This window comes from Pleurodeles waltl, chromosome 5 (genome assembly GCF_031143425.1).
Source record: "Pleurodeles waltl isolate 20211129_DDA chromosome 5, aPleWal1.hap1.20221129, whole genome shotgun sequence".
NCBI classification, from domain to species: Eukaryota; Metazoa; Chordata; class Amphibia; order Caudata; family Salamandridae; genus Pleurodeles; species Pleurodeles waltl.
The window spans coordinates 447149014-447166585 of NC_090444.1; the positions used below are offsets into that span (position 1 = coordinate 447149014).

The 17572-nt window shown below is 39.6% G+C and overlaps 1 protein-coding gene across 1 annotated transcript in view; it reads right to left on the reverse strand.

Annotated features, from left to right (window-relative positions):
* Positions 1–568: 568 nt before the first annotated feature.
* The window catches only part of SPRED2 (sprouty related EVH1 domain containing 2), a 225886-nt gene continuing 208882 nt past the window's right edge, over positions 569–17572 (reverse strand). The window contains exons 5-6 of the mRNA XM_069234266.1: positions 17078–17224; positions 569–10572 (exon numbers count right to left, since the gene is read on the reverse strand). Coding sequence (XP_069090367.1) covers positions 9919–10572; positions 17078–17224 — 801 coding nt within the window. The 3' untranslated portion in view covers positions 569–9918. The remainder of the gene's footprint in view (positions 10573–17077; positions 17225–17572) is intronic.

The window sequence follows — 17572 nt, forward strand, 5'->3', positions numbered from 1 at the left end:
TCATTCAAACGAACAATAATCAAAGAATGAAGGGGAAATCAATGCCCTTTCTTAGACAGTGGTAGATGTAGAGTAGTGGTTGAGAAATGTAGGCAACAATTCATTGGTGGACTGACCACTGACCTAATCACACAAACATTTATTTTGCCAGCTACATCAGGCTTCCAGGAATGGTTCAATTTCATCTAGGCTTTGCTTCACTACATGCCAGGGCTCTATTAATGTTCACAATACAATAGTACTAGCAAGCCTCAACCCAAAAGTTGTATTTGGAAATGGGATTAGATGTGATTTTGGAAGCTCCACAGAACTGCAAGAAACCTAGGCTGTTGGTGTCAAAGGAGGCCACCCCTAGATGGAATTCTTGCCCAAATATCACTACATCAGGCACTCTAGTAGAAAACGAGGACAAGGATTGGATCATCTCAATACTCAACCAAAACATTTCTGTTAGCTGAAAACGAATTTCTTTTTTAGTCTTCGGGGGGCCTCCAAAAAAGCCACCCACTGCATTCACAGCACGTGGTTAACATACACATACTAAAAATATTTAACAAGGACCAGGAAAAACGATTATGATAATAGGTGTTTATATTTACATGGAACTTAGTAGCTACATTGATCATACATATTAGAAACAATAAAAAAAGGTAAGAACTAAAATGTACATCATACACTTGTATATATTTTTACACAAAAGTAAAAGTGAATATAAAAAAAAAAAATCAATACAACATGGATTTACTTTTAGTATACATATACATAATGGATGTAGGCTCCAGGCACTTTTAATTGTTAATCTGAGCAATAACTCAACATTGTTCACAAATGAAAAAGACAAACATTTGGTTAACGTTGTTACAAAAATAAAATTTGATTTCCCTCAGCGATTTATGTCAGTATTGCAAAGCTGACAAGAAGAAAATGCACTAACCCACCGTTCAGCTGCAGGCGGCAATACACTAAATATATTTACAGAAAGAAACATAGCCTCAATTATACTGTTGTGCCCTTATTCTCACAAAAAGCATATCTGCAGCACGTATTTCAAAATTGGGTTGTAAATGCAAGGAAACAGGTGTTCTGGGGAGACGTAGGGGACGTTTCTCACAAAAAAGGAATAAACTAAAATACTAGTTTTTCAGTGGACCCGTTTTGATTAAAATAAATAAGGGCAATTATTAGTGACTCAATGAAATGTAAGATCCCAATGTTAGTGTTGTGCTTTGTGTAGGTCTCACAGGCACCTACTGGTAGGAAACCACTTGCAGAATTATAGACTGCAATGTGAGTTATATACTAGTGTATACAGATGTGTAAAGTACGTAACTTACAAGTTACGTGTACATATGTTCGTAGTTTACAACTTGTACCTAAGTACATTCCCTTACAAGTCATGCATGAAGTATGAACGTCTTTATGCAGAGGCACATACATACAGCATTCATGTACAATTGTAGATTGTAATATTTTTCAAAACCTATATGTGCATGATGTATGCACTGCTTACATTAAGCATGTGAAGGCTTAGGAAAGTAATGTATTTTTTTAACTAACAAATATGTTAACATACACAGCCCAATGTTACAAGCATTCAAAACCAATTGACTTGATTGTGCGTTTCTTCCACACTTTTGGCACTACTGTTAGATTCATTTGGGTGTGAATTAGGTGCTAAAATTAATGCAAGTAGTACACTTCGGTATGTTGGTGAATAGTCGAAAAGTTAGTACTTTGTGGGTGGTAAACACGTGTGCACTGCATTTCTCTGGTCATTCTTGTGACACATGCCCACTTTTCCAATCCCAGTCAGTTTACTGGTTCATAAATGTTCAAATGGCACGTGTACATTATGTACACATATAGCACAGGTGTGCTCTTACATCACATGTTTATAAATTATGTTTAACGTATAGATTTGTTAATAAAAAAAAGGCTCCTGTGTTTTGAGGCTGGTGATTTTCATTAGACAGCACTTACAGGTTTGTAATTTCACTTAGGTGCTTTACAAAGCATTGTCTTAGTGTGAGAGAAAAGCAAAGAATTAACTTGTGTTTTTCCACCCTAATTCAATTGGACGAATTCTAAGGCGGTCACTGCTACCTGACAAATTATTCACATATTTCACCAGGAATGTGCATCTCATCCACTCAATGCCTACCACTGTTGGATCTAAGCATTATTATTTCCTGCTATTTTACATCCCCAAACACATGTATGAAATATATACATTCACTTTGATTAAGAATGTGACGCTCATCAACTTCAAGAGGTTCAACAATGAGTAATAAATTCATTGCTTTACGCATTTGTGAATAAATGTCAGATTATACCAACCCGTTAACCATACAGCGTCGAACCAGATTTTTTCAAAAGGTACTAAAGGTTAGTGGTCAGAGTTATTACGTATTTATGAACATACATTATTAGCATCACACGTGTAATTGTAGTGATGTCCCATCCCCTCCTGAGGGGTAGCACCTCTAGCTTGAACATCTGTAAACGCTGAACATGTTGCCTGCAGAAAGAGCTGGTGTGTTTATTGCTTGGTTTTTCCGAAACAATTACATTTTTTGTTTTGGTTTAAAGATTAAATGTACAGCAGTAAAAGCAGGATATTCCAATCTTTCAAGCCCAAGTCGATAAAAAGGCATCTCCCCCTTGCCTTTGGGTGTCAAGATTATGAAGTTCTGAACATAAATTAGTTTATTCTACAGATGGGTGGAGCGAAATTGTCATCAACTAAGTCAGTATAGATTCCATGCGATATAAATAGTCTCGCATCTTAAACCAGAAGCTAGACTAAGACGAGTATTATGGGAAATGTGAAGTCTTTGTTTTTGGTTATAAACCTATTAAAATAATGCAAACTTGAGCTAACAGAGCTGACTATCAAGTGCCGAAGATTGAGAGGCATCAGGTAGATAATCTCATGAAACCTAAACAACTGAATGGCCATGGCTTCTAGGCATAATACCTGTGGGCTAATAGTAATTAGAGCCACCCATTGCACAATCACTGCCTTGTCTTGTAGACAAGTACAATTTATAATACTGATCTGGGGATCTGTCATCTTTAATCAGTAGCTGTGTGACACTGTATCGCTGTAATTTAGCAGTAACCTCTCAGAACCAAAAGTGGAGCTCAAGAAGGTAGATTTCCCAATGAATATGAAAACCCATAAGGCACACTGACAAAGAACGATAGCCGAGTTTAAAGAAGCCACATATCTCTATGTGATCATAGACAAAGGGGAAGGTACGGAGAGACCATGACTGCCAAGAGCTGAAACTTCACATTACCCAGTTGTTTACAACAGGACTGCATGGTGAGCACATTACTTCTGTAAGCTGCACCACAAGCCTGTGAAAACATGTGGCACAACTTGCACTGAAATATCCTCCCACGCCACAGAGCAGGAATCAAAGATGTGTTGTGCAATTCCCATGGCAAAAGTAAGTAATCGAGTTCTATGTCAGAACATCAACTGTCCCCCACTCACTCAACTCGAGGGAAGATGGAATCTTGGGCAATAGCAGGACTAGAATATTTTGTTAATTTTCATTAGGGGACATTCAGCTGCAGCTCTCCTGACCCAATAACTGTTTTTATCTTCAGAAGAGGTTTGTGGAAAACTAGCGCTTTCACATACAACAAAGAACAGTCAAGGCCGTCCTATCTTGATCTCTCACCAAGAAAGCAGGATATTTAGCTCTGATACTTGGGCTGTAAGCCAGAAGACAAGGCTAAGGAAATAATGTGGAATCTATCTCGTCTTGCACGATATTTGGTGAAAACATGAAGTATATGAGAAAATTTGGTACCAACAGGCCTAAAGCAGACTGCGGAACTCTACGCCACCTCAGTGCGCAGCTAATGGAGTGTTATTTTGCAGCCACTTACCCAGTCTCACATTGTGTCAGCACATTACTTGTTATCAGAAACCTGCGATTAAATGGCAAAAAGAAATGTTCCCAGGTTTACTGTAGTAAAGCTTAAGATGTAAGATGGGCTAGAGTGTGTACTGTGGCCACCATGGACATGCATCTGAAAGTAGTGCTCACGTGATTGCTGGCACAACTGTGCATGTATGGAAGGGTTTGCTCATTTGCCATCAGCCTCTCTCTGCATGGTGGAATTTAGAGATTCTTGCAATTTAAATATCTTCCTCCCTAAATGCTAATTACCAACACTAAGGATAGCAACAAAATTACCTTGTTTAAATCAAAGTGCAGTATTCTGATAAAAAAATGCACATCCAAACTCAATATATTTGGACTTCAAGGTCTTTGGAAAGGGTGAAGTGGTGCAAAGTTTTATTTGCCAAAAGCTAGTGTTGACCAATTACTAATGTGCCATTAGATGAATAGCAGTTTGTTTCTATCTTTTTGCAATACGAGTTTCCAACTGTGCTGCTGCCACATTTAAGATATTTTCCTTTAAGTGAATGGACCACGTTTTCTGTCCTATTTGGGTAAAATAGGAGCTAGAATGCTCATCTTGACCGAAGATAATTCTGTGTCCATGAGATACTAGCACATCACAGCATCCTACAGCAAGGTGTAAAGATGATGAACAACACTGAGGGACTGTTACTTAAGTTCATCATCAAAGCCTCTATTGTGTCTATGACCTTGAATAGAACATTTGGCAAGGACTGGTATATGCCCATGAAGACCACTAAGGAATGCATTGAGGGGTGAGACTGAGACAACAACTGAGGAGTAGGAGTCTATTATCTCATGTGGGAGAGGAGGACCAAAAGGATCTCCACCATAAGAAGAGTTCCGTAAGGTGATTTACATCCCCATATAATCTTTGGGTGTTCCTTGTTTTAATATATATTTTTTTTTTAAAGCAAATAGGGTCCACAAAATGATTTCATAAGGGGACAGCTGTGGCATCCTTGCCTGAATACTAAAGATGGAAGACTGGCTGCTACAAATGGTAAAATATGTTCTAATGTTGTGACTGTCGTGGGACGCAGTAGTACACATATGGAAATATTTTTCGTTGAGGGGTTGTGCATTTCTTTTGACTATGTCCCATGGGCACATTTACAGTTGGTCCTGAAAATCACAGCATACATGTTCCCCAAAGAGTGGAAGGAGAATGGTTTTCAAAAGCAGCAGAAGAGTCCAACAGCTGAGAGCACTAATTGATTCAAGAATGGACGCAATGCTGTATCAGATAATTCGGTACACTCCTCCTTGGTCAGCAATAACTATGAAGAATACTTTCTTTGCTTTTCTTCTTCAACAGGTTATCGTAGTCCATATGCCTGTTTGAGAGGCAGTACAAAACTTGCAATTAATTGAGGGAATGTGGATGCATTAACAATGGCTCTGTAGTACCAGGGACAGTGAAGTTTTAGGCACAAAACAGGCACTGAACTAAGCCCTGATGTTATCCTAAAAGGACACCTCAGGAACATTTCTAGTTTTAGGTCAAACTATTAACTATTTACTGTACAGTAATATCACCTGAGACCTTTTAACTGGTACTGGCTTCCAATCACCATGAGGGCATATTCATTAACGATAAAGTTCTGCACAGAAGGCAGTAAGATATATATATATGCATACCCTTAGCTTAAAAGCTATGGAGTTCTGAAACTTCAGAGGAGAGTGACCTCCCGAGATGACTTAACACCAATGCAAGTTGTTTCCAAGTGATGCTGAAAAAAATCATTAAAAATGTATATGTGGCTAGCTAGTATCACGAGGGCCCTAAATGATGAAGGCACAGTAAGCTGCAGTCAGGTTCAAACCCCTAAGTGGAGCAGCATAGAATCAGATGGCCTGTGATACAGAGGATGCCAGTAAACAAGTGCAAGGAAGCCAGTGCAGGGGAGAGGCCTTCTAGCTGAATAATAAATACAGAAATACAAGCTGTGTTAGGACGGTACGCTAAAAATGAATGTGTTTTGCCTTGAAGAAGGAAAACAAAGATTCCAATAATCGAATAAGAGGAAAGTTGTATGCAGTCCAGGCTTAAGAAGGGCTATCCACTCACTTAGGGTTTTTGTTATACTGTGCTAATAATGCTCCTGTTCCTTCCCCAAAGAGGAGTACAGCACACTAGACCCCAGAGGGACAACTGAGACATGGGGGCATATTATGACCGAGGCAAATTTATAATGAAAAATTCAACAGAACGGCAGAAGCCAATGATTGAATTGTACATACCTCATAAGTAACAAAGATGTGGTTAATGTGTATGTTAACTGGGAAAGAGTTCTAGCTCTTTGAGATAGAATTTGAAAGGCGGTCTTACTTAATGTGGAGTGAAGATTCTGGAATCTCAGTGTAATCTTGCCCAACTCTTGTTGAGTTTTCTGCTGCTCAACACACAAGCCCATAAAATAAAATTCCTTACAACAAGAAAGAGTCTAGAAAGAAGAACTACATGGAAGACGGCCTAGCTGACCATTGTTTTGCCAGCACAATCTCTGCAAAGTAATATTTTTTCACTGATTTTACCCCCCCCCTTTTTTTTTTAAAGAGCGGTCATTAACGTTTAACCCAGGATACATAAGGTAGTGATAACATTTATTATATTACTACATGTAAATGCTACATTTATTGAACTAGTTTGGAATTCATTTGCATATGCCAAGTTGATGAAAGTAAACTTATCCTAAAATTATTACGGGGACTACCTTACATTATTATAGTTATTTGTAAAGCACCATCCGGCATGCCATAAAAGCAGCCTCAGGACACTTTGTTGTAGCAAGAACATATACTTTACATTACCATTTGGCGTATCAGGCACAAACCACAGATAAAGTAATATCACATTTATCCTTAATGAATGATCTAAGTCTCATGAATGCTCCAAACCAAGCCCTTAATTAACTATTGCCCCGGTCTCCATTAACAATGACAAATGTGTTCTTAAAGTGCCCACTGATACACCGAAGCATACTATTTTATCTGACAGGCACTTACTTGTACATATCTATTAACATAACCGTGTATATTTTAAGTAGATATAACTAAATAAACTCAAGTGCATGTGTTTAGTAACTTCCAATTACCTTTTGAAAAACTGGAGTTCCAATCGCAAGTGGCAAGCCTAGAATACATAGTTGGCAAAAAAAAAAAAGTATTTCTTGTAGATGGATGTTTATGTGTGACAAGATGGAACGTATAAGCATGCACTTACTGGCAATTTACTGCAAATATTAATTATAGCTAGAATAGAGGCGCCAGTTTTGACAAGGCAATCCCTACCTTCCTCAAAATATCAGATTGTACTATGCTGTTAGCAGACTGATATCAATTTTTTCTCATAATAGAAAAACACTTGGCTATTCCTCGCAATATATTAGAAAAATACTCTTTTCACGCTAATTACAAGCCTTGCGCAGGAGTGGCATATGGGTAAACTGACCAATTGCAAGTGTTAACCACTTGACGCCTAATCTGTAACCAGCTGCAACCACAAAGTAGGCATCGATTTCTTATTAAATCAAATTAAAACCTGGTGTTTGGAAACCTTAAAAAGTAATGACATTGTAAAAAGTACAGTTAGTTTTTAAGGTGGCTGTAGAACGGGATTCCAGTTAATTGTGTATGTGGGAGAAGCAGGCACGGCAAAGACGTACTGTGGCATTTACATATACCCAAATGACTCAGTCATAATGCAGAACTTCTCCTACACATGGCTGACCACAGTCAACAGGGTTTATGGAAATCTAAGATCAGGTGAAAAGTCTGACTGCGTCCCACTTGTCTAACTGCGGACAGGAAACACACATATACAGTCAATTGCAGGGCTCCTTACATTGGCAATGTTAAAGAGTACACTACATTTGTAGTACTGAATGTATTGCAGCACAAGGGAGAGCTAGAACTTTAAAATGACGAAGTTACACACTACAAATGCACGATTTCTGAGAATTAGAATGACAGCTATTTCAAATACAAAATGCTTGTAATTTCATTTTAAATGTATTTTAATCTCAAATCAAAATTTACAATAGGGGTGGACAACTACTTTTGAGTTATGGGCCCATATGTTTAGAATTTCTCAGTGAGAAAGTTCCACAATAATGTAGCCAAAATTGTTCACAAAGACTTTCACAATAATATTATTATTTAGCGTTTTGATCGACTGGTCCTTGTGACTGGATTACTCAAGATATTGGTTTCTGAATAGGGACTGGTGGAGCATTCTCCTTCCACCCACAGAGCAAAGCAGCACAGCAGTGGGCGTTCTGCCACTTTGGTGGCATTACGCCAGGTACATAATACCTCAAAAATCCACACCTGGGAGTGTTTCAAGCATTACATGTGTTTCCTGCACCATGTGTGGAACACTTTGTCCAATCAAATTGTCCCACTGGCACACAAATGTTTGCATGCCCTGGAATTAGATTAAATAAAGAATTCTGTGCCTGTTCCATAGCGGGAGACAAAAGGAGCGGAAGGTCACACACTCCATGTCAAGAAGTGGGATAGCAGGGAGGTTTCGCCTGGCATGCTAGCTCTTCTCCATCGGGATGACATTTTCTGCCCAACCCCTTCTTAAAACAGAACACAGTACACTGGGAGTCAGTTAAGACAGGGATACGAGTACAGAGGTAGGGTATAATAATGGCTCCACCCCACCCCACCCCCCCCCCCAAACAGGCAAAATCTACTGGAACAGAATTATGGGTAATCACTGGTTTTAACTCAGATATTGTATATCTTGCAAACTAAAATGGTAAAACTTAAGTGTAGCAGTTTATAACTGTTAAAAACAACGGGATGCAAACTGTCTTCATTCGGAATACTGGGGCAGATCTCACATAGAAAGAATTCCAAGTTACATCAGTTCCAAAGGCAGTGAGCTTAAACAAAAGAGGTGTAATATCTCCTGATTCATATGGAGTTGGAGATCACCTTGTGAACGAAGAAAAGATTAAGTACCATCTTGTATATCTGAATGTACCACTTTTTCACTCACCAAGAAATATTTTACATTGCATGATATACACGTTTATGTTAGAACCCTTTGTGAAATGCATATGATTTCATATTGTGTGACAACCCAGCATAACACTATATGCTGATATGTGGTTGCAGCGGCCAGCTGGATAGATTGTATTCTTAAAAATTCCACAGACAATATCTGGTCGTGATATTAGTGTTTAGCCATTGATTTGAGAACATCATATTAGGATCCACTAGATGTCAAAATTATACTGTTATTCAGAAAAACAAACATCTTAATTTCCCTTTCAACAATTTTTCGCAAAGAAAAATGTTTAAATAACTATTAGAATTACTTAAGGCGTGTTTCCCCATTTAAAAAAATGCACAGAACCCTTTTAAGTTACGAAGTAAGTAAAAACAGGTTTGCTATAAGAAATGATGTTGGACTTGAACATGAAGAATTGCGTACTGGCTATTTGTGAATTTGACAATTACTGAAATCTATGTTATAGTGCAGGCTTGAAATAATACAACCTTGTTTCGCAGTTATATATAATATATTGCTGTACATTTGAAAAATACTGCTAGGCTGTATCACTCCAGTCGTGGTTTTGCAAGTTCCCAAGCCACTTATGTATGGGGTGGTGTTTGCTGGTCGTGGCTGGGTTCAACACAGTCCATACTGCAACAGTTGTTGAACATCCACTACTGAAATTCAACACACTTCGCAGCTCAGGTGTTGAACTTTTCAACTGTCAAAAAATGTATAAACAAGTATAAGACATCCTCTTCTTTTGTAGATTAATAACATATCGTAGAGAATCTCAGATGGGCAATCAGCACACAGTGGTCCTGAGATCAATCCTTAAAGTTTAGCTCTTTGATGGATGAGGGGAAATTAGCTTCATCAAAATACAAAAGGATCCTTGAATGTTCCAGGCCAGCTTGGGCCACACATGAACAGAAACAAAATGTTAGTGATTATCTGTAGTCACCCAGCTGCTTTGTGTTTTCCACCACAGCACCGACACATAATGCCACAGTGATAGCAACCTCGCAAAGGCAAGTAACAACACATACAGGGGGCGATGAAGGACAAGGCAATAAGAGCCATCCATCGGAGGCAAAACTTTTCATCACTCGTGTCACATGAGCAAGGGTCGGTATAGTCTCCTTCAGGGTCAGACATACAGTGATAGAGCATACTGTCCGCACACCACATACAACTGACACGACGGATGCATTTTTTGATGGGGTCTGGGGCATCCTGGCATTTACCTCGTGCATTTTCTTCATGATTGAACATGTCTCTACAGTACACACACCTTGACCTCTCCCCATCTTCTTTCCGGTGCCTTTTTTTGTATACTGCTGGCTGAGTATTTACCACACTACCCTTTGAGTTATCGCCACGGCTTAAATCCAAACTTTCGATGTATGGGTAATTGTAGTCATGCTTTGAAGCTTCACTTTTGGCAAAACGCACATATGAGTCCATGTCCTCAGTGCCGATGTACTTCGGATGGATTGGGGCATGCCGGTAATCCTCATAACCTTTCATCCAGCACTTTTCTCGTGGATTAATACGTACAATTTCTTCATCGTCATCAGGAAAACTGACGTGTCGAGGAGATCTAGGTAGAGACTGAAGGAAAAAAAAAAAGCAATTTCTATTTTAATATCTAATATGCGGAAATGTTCCAAACTCCGAGTATTTTCAGACATGAAATACATTTTTTTTTTTTAAGGCAATTTATTTGGTAAACTACAAAAAATAGTTCATACATGTATAAATGAGAGCTTAAGTATATCACTAAAGCTGAAAGAAACACCGGAGGCGGCCACTCATTGAAGAGAAAGTGCAAAGGCTAAGTTAGGAACCTGTTCTTAATAGTTTCTTTGGATCGCGATATTACATCTAAACTGCCACACATTTCTACCTTGTAACACATTATTTGCGACCAACATGTTATTGCTTCAACATCACTCTTTGTTCATAGAAACAGAGTACTAAAATATTTACAGCCATCACATACTGAATATTGATTTACATGGTTGCATGTGCTTACTTCGACCACCTTTACTTTCCCATCCTTTTATTTTGTCTTCTTTTTACCCTTTTATTGCACTTCCATTCAAAACACAGGCATTAATTCTACTTCATGGCAACTTTATTTCATTACTAATCCTAAACTTAGCACTGAAGCTAACTTCTCCCTAATTTTATTTTCAGCTTAACTACATTGTTTTATTAATGGCAACACTTACCCTAGAGTTAACAATTAGTTTTACGATAGAAAATTTGTGTATTCTATCACGACCTAACCCTTAAATTAAATTTTAGCTCATAATAAAAACTAAATATATTTTTACCCTCCTTTTTAATCTATTAATGTAAATCATAACCACATGGTAATACTATCAATAACCCTCCTCTCTTAAGTAAGAGTAAATATTTTAAATCAAATTAACATGTATTGTTTTGAATTCTTATATTAACCATACATTGAATTAAAATAATTAGACATTATTCTACACATATTGCTAACCCTAAACGTTATTGAACGTGTTTATTTGTAATTTGTTATTCAACTATTTTCACAGTACGCATAACCACAGCAGTATAAGTTACTGAATAATATGAAATTAAACGTAATTATAGTAGTAAATATTGTTCTATAGCACTACACTTTAATTTTTCATAAGATCTGCCATGATGGTCTGCATGAAGCACGATGCAGCCACACTTTGCACCCAGCCCTGTGGGAGAGATCCTGGCTCCTCCCAGAGACCTGTGTACAAAGTTCACTTGCAACAACTTTGATGATGCAGCTCTTGCTACACGGTCAGTCTCTTTGAGGGTGGCTTCTGACCTTTAACGATGGCTAAAGTCTGTTACAGGAAGGCCAGGGGCCCTCCATGTCCCCTGCCAAAAAAGAGGCCCCAGGTGTATTGCTCCCTAACTTGTCCTGTGTTACACAGGGTGCCTCTGTAATACAGCGCATATGCACACGTGAAGGAGTTTCTTCATTTGCAGGGCAACAGTTTCCTCTCATGAAAGCCAGTAGACAACACATTTGATGAAAACTCGTCTTAATCTAAAGTAAGATGGAGACATCCTTGAACCATGTGAACAAGTCTTCCCAGTAGAGTAATCAGTGTGTCATGGGTACTAGTAAAAGGGCTGAAATGAGCCCCCAACGCTGTTTCAATTATAGCAATAATCAGGGTTCAGTCAGCCCGGTGCACTGCACCTGCTGCACAAACCGAAGCTATGCCCTTGGGTCTCCCCACCTATGAAAAGAGCACCTCCATCTACTTGTCTTCATCCAGAATCGTGTTAGGTGTGGAGAGAGCGGCATACGTACGGCATCACATTCGTGTCTAAAATAAAGGCACTGGTATTGTGGCTATATAGGCCCCAACATTTACTTGTCATTAATCTAACCCTTCTAATATGCAAGTTGCATACAGACATGATTTTGGGGACAAAATGGAAAATCACAGTAGAGTGTCTGCTACCGCTGGTGAAGAACTTCTGTTAAAGCAGTAGGAGGATGAAAACATTTTTTAACTTTGCAAACTCTACAAGCTCCACACTTTATATTAGACGCCAGCCTGGATTAAAACAGTTCTCTCTACCTGATAGGGCTCAAAGATTTCTTAATTCGCCGGAAGAACAACAACCTGAAAAAAAACTTTACAGGAAGCAAACCCTGTTATTTGTAGTATTTGTAAGGACTTTAACCAGAACAGCTGTTCATGGGATGCATTGGCAATCGTATAAAAAGAATTGTAGGGGCAGTTGCAAAATAAATCAACATTTGTGTGCAGAAAATAGGGAAGGGGGGTGAGAAAATACATAAGAAATCATGTGTTTCTGCTTCCCTTTAAAAAATATATATATATCTTTAGTGGCATTTTGGAATATACTGTAGCAGGGCATAATCGTAACTACATGATAGAGTGAGCGACAACCGTCTGTAAACTTAATTAGACTAGTGGTTCCTAACCTATGGTCCACATACCCAACCCCTGTAGTCACACATTCATCAAGGTGTCTCTCACCTGCATACTACCTGTCATCCTCAAATTTCACGAGGACGACAGAGCTAGCGTAAGGCCACCAGCTAGGAATGACAACCTAGCGACTCAGTCCTGAAGAAAGCCATATTGACCCAGCGGGCACTGAAAATAATGGCTGAAACATGTAGACTTAGGATGTGGGAGAACGTCACTATCTTGATCACATCCGCAATTACCCAAGGTTTCCATTATTAAAATTGCCTTGAGTGGTTAACAACCTTGAGGTAATTTTAATTCACGGATCCTCAAAAAAAAAAAAAAAAAAAAAAAAAAACCTAAACACTCCACTGTAAAACAGGAGTCGCAGCATCCCCGGATGCACTAGGTGTCTCGGGTGGGAACCAATGGTAAAGCATGCCACTAACTAGTGTTAGTGGATAAGGGTTCTTTTAAGAACTTATAGGGGTTCCTAGTCAGGTGAGTGGGGGGCACTTAATGTTTTTAACACCGGTAGAGAGCTCGCTTTCACGGATTGCTGATAAGCGAAGCAAGCTTTTGTCTCTTCTCATTCAGACTGCTGATAAGTGACACGATTTTTCTCTTTTCACTCTCTCACTGTTATTCTCGAATGAAATACACCTTCATAAAAATGTAATATTGAAAACTGAAAGTGAACATGCCCTGAAACTGTGAAGGAATTTGAAATTGGAAACTAAAATCGTGTTGGAATAATTTTCTGGTTTGTGGAAGCAGCAAAAGTGCAGCAAACAGAATCTATTATGGACAATTGGTGGCCTCGACTGAAGCAACTCGAATATGCGCCGATAATAAGGGTATGCCATAAGGAGCAAAAAGTCAAAGTGATATACTAGAGTCTAGTACTTTGCTTCGCCTCTTAGAAATAAAAATACATTCTGAAAAGTGTCACCCTTCACATGAACATTTTGATGTTAGCTTATTTTTACCTGAGTGAATTAACTAAAAATAAAAATAAAACTGTTTGTGTTTGTTTGATGTATGCTTGTTTTTGTATTTTTCTTGTGTATTGTTTTGAGGCTCACATCGTAGAACTATTTTACGTATTTGCCCATAGCCGAAAGTAGTGATTGAGTGGGCATCCACATAAGTCAAACAAATGAACACCACTGGTGTAACCATCTACCTACACGATTACCACAATGGGAAGTGAATATAGGAAATGGTCTGCTTGTTCTCGCAAACTAAAGTGAGTCATAGAGCCACTAAGCAGAATGTAATGGAAGGAAGAATGGTGAAGAAAAACCATTACTCCCAGACGGGGGAGGTTGGCAATGTTATAAGCAGCTCTGAGCAAATAGGCCACCGTCATCAATGGGCATCAGCAAAGGAACGTCTAAAGTCCAGTCCTGACAAGTGAATTGTAAGGCCAAATGGGAACGGGGAAAAGGAGAAAATTAGGAACAACAGGAGGGGGAACCAAACTGTAACAAGCATTTGCAATGCAACGGGTCTCGCGTTTGCTCGTGTTAGAGCTGATAGCGTTGTAAACTCCTAACCCGACTTTTCACTGGTAATGAAACCTATCAGCAAAAGTGCATTTATGTACGTAACCCGAAAAAGTGCAATTAACTGTGTAACAGGGCCGATATTATGTAAAGCGCTCGACTTCTGCCAAACGAGATCGCGCTGGGAAAATAGAGAAAAAGTAGTCCACCAGCCGGACAGAAAACAGTGAGCCTCGCATGTTTTCTGTACTTGGTCGATGCGCTCGAGGAGGGCTAACCACCGGAAAAGGCATAACATGTGCATGCCTTCCACTAATGAAATCAAGCACATTCTAACAGGCAAGCCCACAAGCCAATGACAGACACTGACATGACGTGGACAGGGCTCCGAGCCCTTTTTAATTAGTAAAGCGTCTCGCTTAGCGAAACGCATGCGCAAGCGCATGCGACGCAGGCTCGACCCTAAAAAGAGTATCTGACTTCTACTTGGCAAAAGCTTGGAAGAATGTACCATCCAGTCCCCTGACTGGGACAGAGGGTATGAGGAGCCTAGTGATTTCTGATGGAGCCACATCAAAACAACATTATGGTGGTAGATATCATTTCTAGATCCTTCTTTCAGGGAAAACAAAAGGTTGTTCCAGTTTCTGGCAAGCAGGTGCTTGCACAGGCCTCTACTTTCTCTCCTATGTAGACCTTACTCTGGAACCATTCGAGGGTGACTTGACACCATGCGTTTAGACATGGGAGGCACTGCAGCCCTCCATTGCATGGTAATTGCCTTGTTAATAAGGAGTAAAGCAAGCTTGAGGAAGTAGGCAGAGATCATTTTTTCTAGGCCGCTTCTGGAACACGAGAGAACAAACCTACCCACTATTCAAGCAGGTTAACCCCATTATATTAGTAAGGTTGCCTTCAAACTCAGACCAGCAGGCCGCCAAAGATGGGCAGTCCCACAACATGTAAAGTGGGTGAAGGTGTTGTACAGGGAAAACTGTATTGACTATCTGAATATAGATCGGCTTTATGTGGAATGTTGAACCATATTTGAACTTGGCATTGCGCAAGATGGTATCTGGGTATACTAACAGACTCTCCCACTGCTTGTCATTAAGTGGTCTACTTAATTAAGCCTCACACGTCGCGCTGAGGCTGCAATGATAGTAAATAAATAGCCTTATATAACCAACTGACTCATTTTCTCCAATTTCGCATCATGAACAAAGTGTGAATCGGAGAGAGTGTTATCGGGTCTGGGCTCATAATGTGCCATTTGACTCTGTGAGCCTTACCAAAACCTGGTAGAATAGGAAAGGTCTCTATATAAGTCAAACTGTCACCCAAGTACATCAAATGAAAGTAGTTGATCATCCTGAAACAGATCACCCTGCAATGTGATGCCCATGACCTCCCAGTGCCTCACATTGCCAGCTTTGAGGCAGCTACGGTGTGAGGGCATGCCAAGCAAAGGGATGGCAGGTGGTTAGCGTGTAACATATTTAGTGACAAGCAAGCTCCAGGTGAGGCAGCGCCATGCCGTGTGGGATAATCAGGGTAACCTGCGCTCAAGCTTAGTGCCAAGGAGCAGCAGCTCAGGCAACTTTCCAAGACGGAGTGGAGCCCGTCACAGCATGTTTCTTTCACTGAGTACCCGAACATCACTGGCTTATCCACAGGAGCCACGTTTCCAGGCAATAATGATTGAAATTCTGAAAGCCCAGCCCGCCCTGCTTCAACAGAAGAAGCAGCTTGGCTTAAGTGACACTGCGCTGGCCATAACTGTTCCCCAAAATATGTGTCTACTTACCAGAAGAATTTTCTCATAAGAAGAATGGGGTGATGGGCAAAGCAATACAGGAGGGACTGCAACATCACCATCTGGTTAAGAAGAAAAGCCCAATAACCGAAAGAGGAAGTTTCCTAAAGAACATTTGAGCCCTAAAGGCTGCTAGTTTCCTAATGAGATTTCAAACTAGAAGGTCCCAGTCAGTGTGACAGATCCTAATCCCCAAATATTCGGACTGTCACCTATATCAAGATGAGTCAGAGCAGCTTGAGGATGCAGTTGAAAAAGGCAGCATTAAGACCAATTAACTTACTGCCCAGAAGCCGAGGTAAATGCCTGAAGGGTTGGAGATATGTACCTGTCATCACCCCCAATGTCTCAGAGTTAGACCACGACGTCAGCATACAGTAAGCCCCTGTACTCTATTGTTACTTGGTACAATAACGGATAACCTTTCCAAGAAATGTAAATGTCGATTGTTTCTGTGCCAAAACTGAACATTTTAGGTTTTAGCACACAATGTGCCATATGGTCTCAAGAACAACATAATTCCAAGTAATACATGGCTTACATATTTTACATCACTGTGGCATGTGACACTACATCAAACACCTTAATTGATAGAAATAGTTCAAGAAAAACTTCCAAATCATATGCTGTTTAACAGATGGCCAAAATGTATGGTGGAAATAAATAATTTCTAAGCCACCGGCAGTAGAAATGTTGAGGATGGGATCGTACTTTTATCTTAAACCAATGACTGCAGGATGTAGCAACATTTCCTTTTAGTGGTAATCTGATCTAGGCAACGATATGGTTTCAAAGTTAAACAGAAAGGAATTAATGACACGTACTTGATTCAGATGGTAGTGGTCCGAGATATACTGGTCATGGATATGACCCAGAGCACAGTATCTATCAATATCAGATGCTGGAGAGGATATTATCTGCATGGGTATTTCCCTCTTCGATGAAGAATTTGAAGAGCTATCCGTTGCACTCTGACATGGGAAAAAAATATATATATTAATGCCGTTTTCATTATGTGGTTCAGCATATTGCTTTTTCCCCCCAAACTGCAGTACTAATAGAGGAAACGCAACATCCAAGAAGCTATTAATATCTATATAACACTAGCCTACTTGGGAGCAATGGAGTGCTGCTTGTTATGGGGTGCCTTTAGAGATGATAGACGATTGTGGAGATGAAGTATTTACAACGTTAAGTTACACCATTATGTTACACAGATGTACGATTTCATTACACACAATTACATTTTAGACATAGGAGGATCAAGTTATGTGCCTAGGAGCACACACATTTCAGTCAAGTGCTGAGGCGCTGGAGCC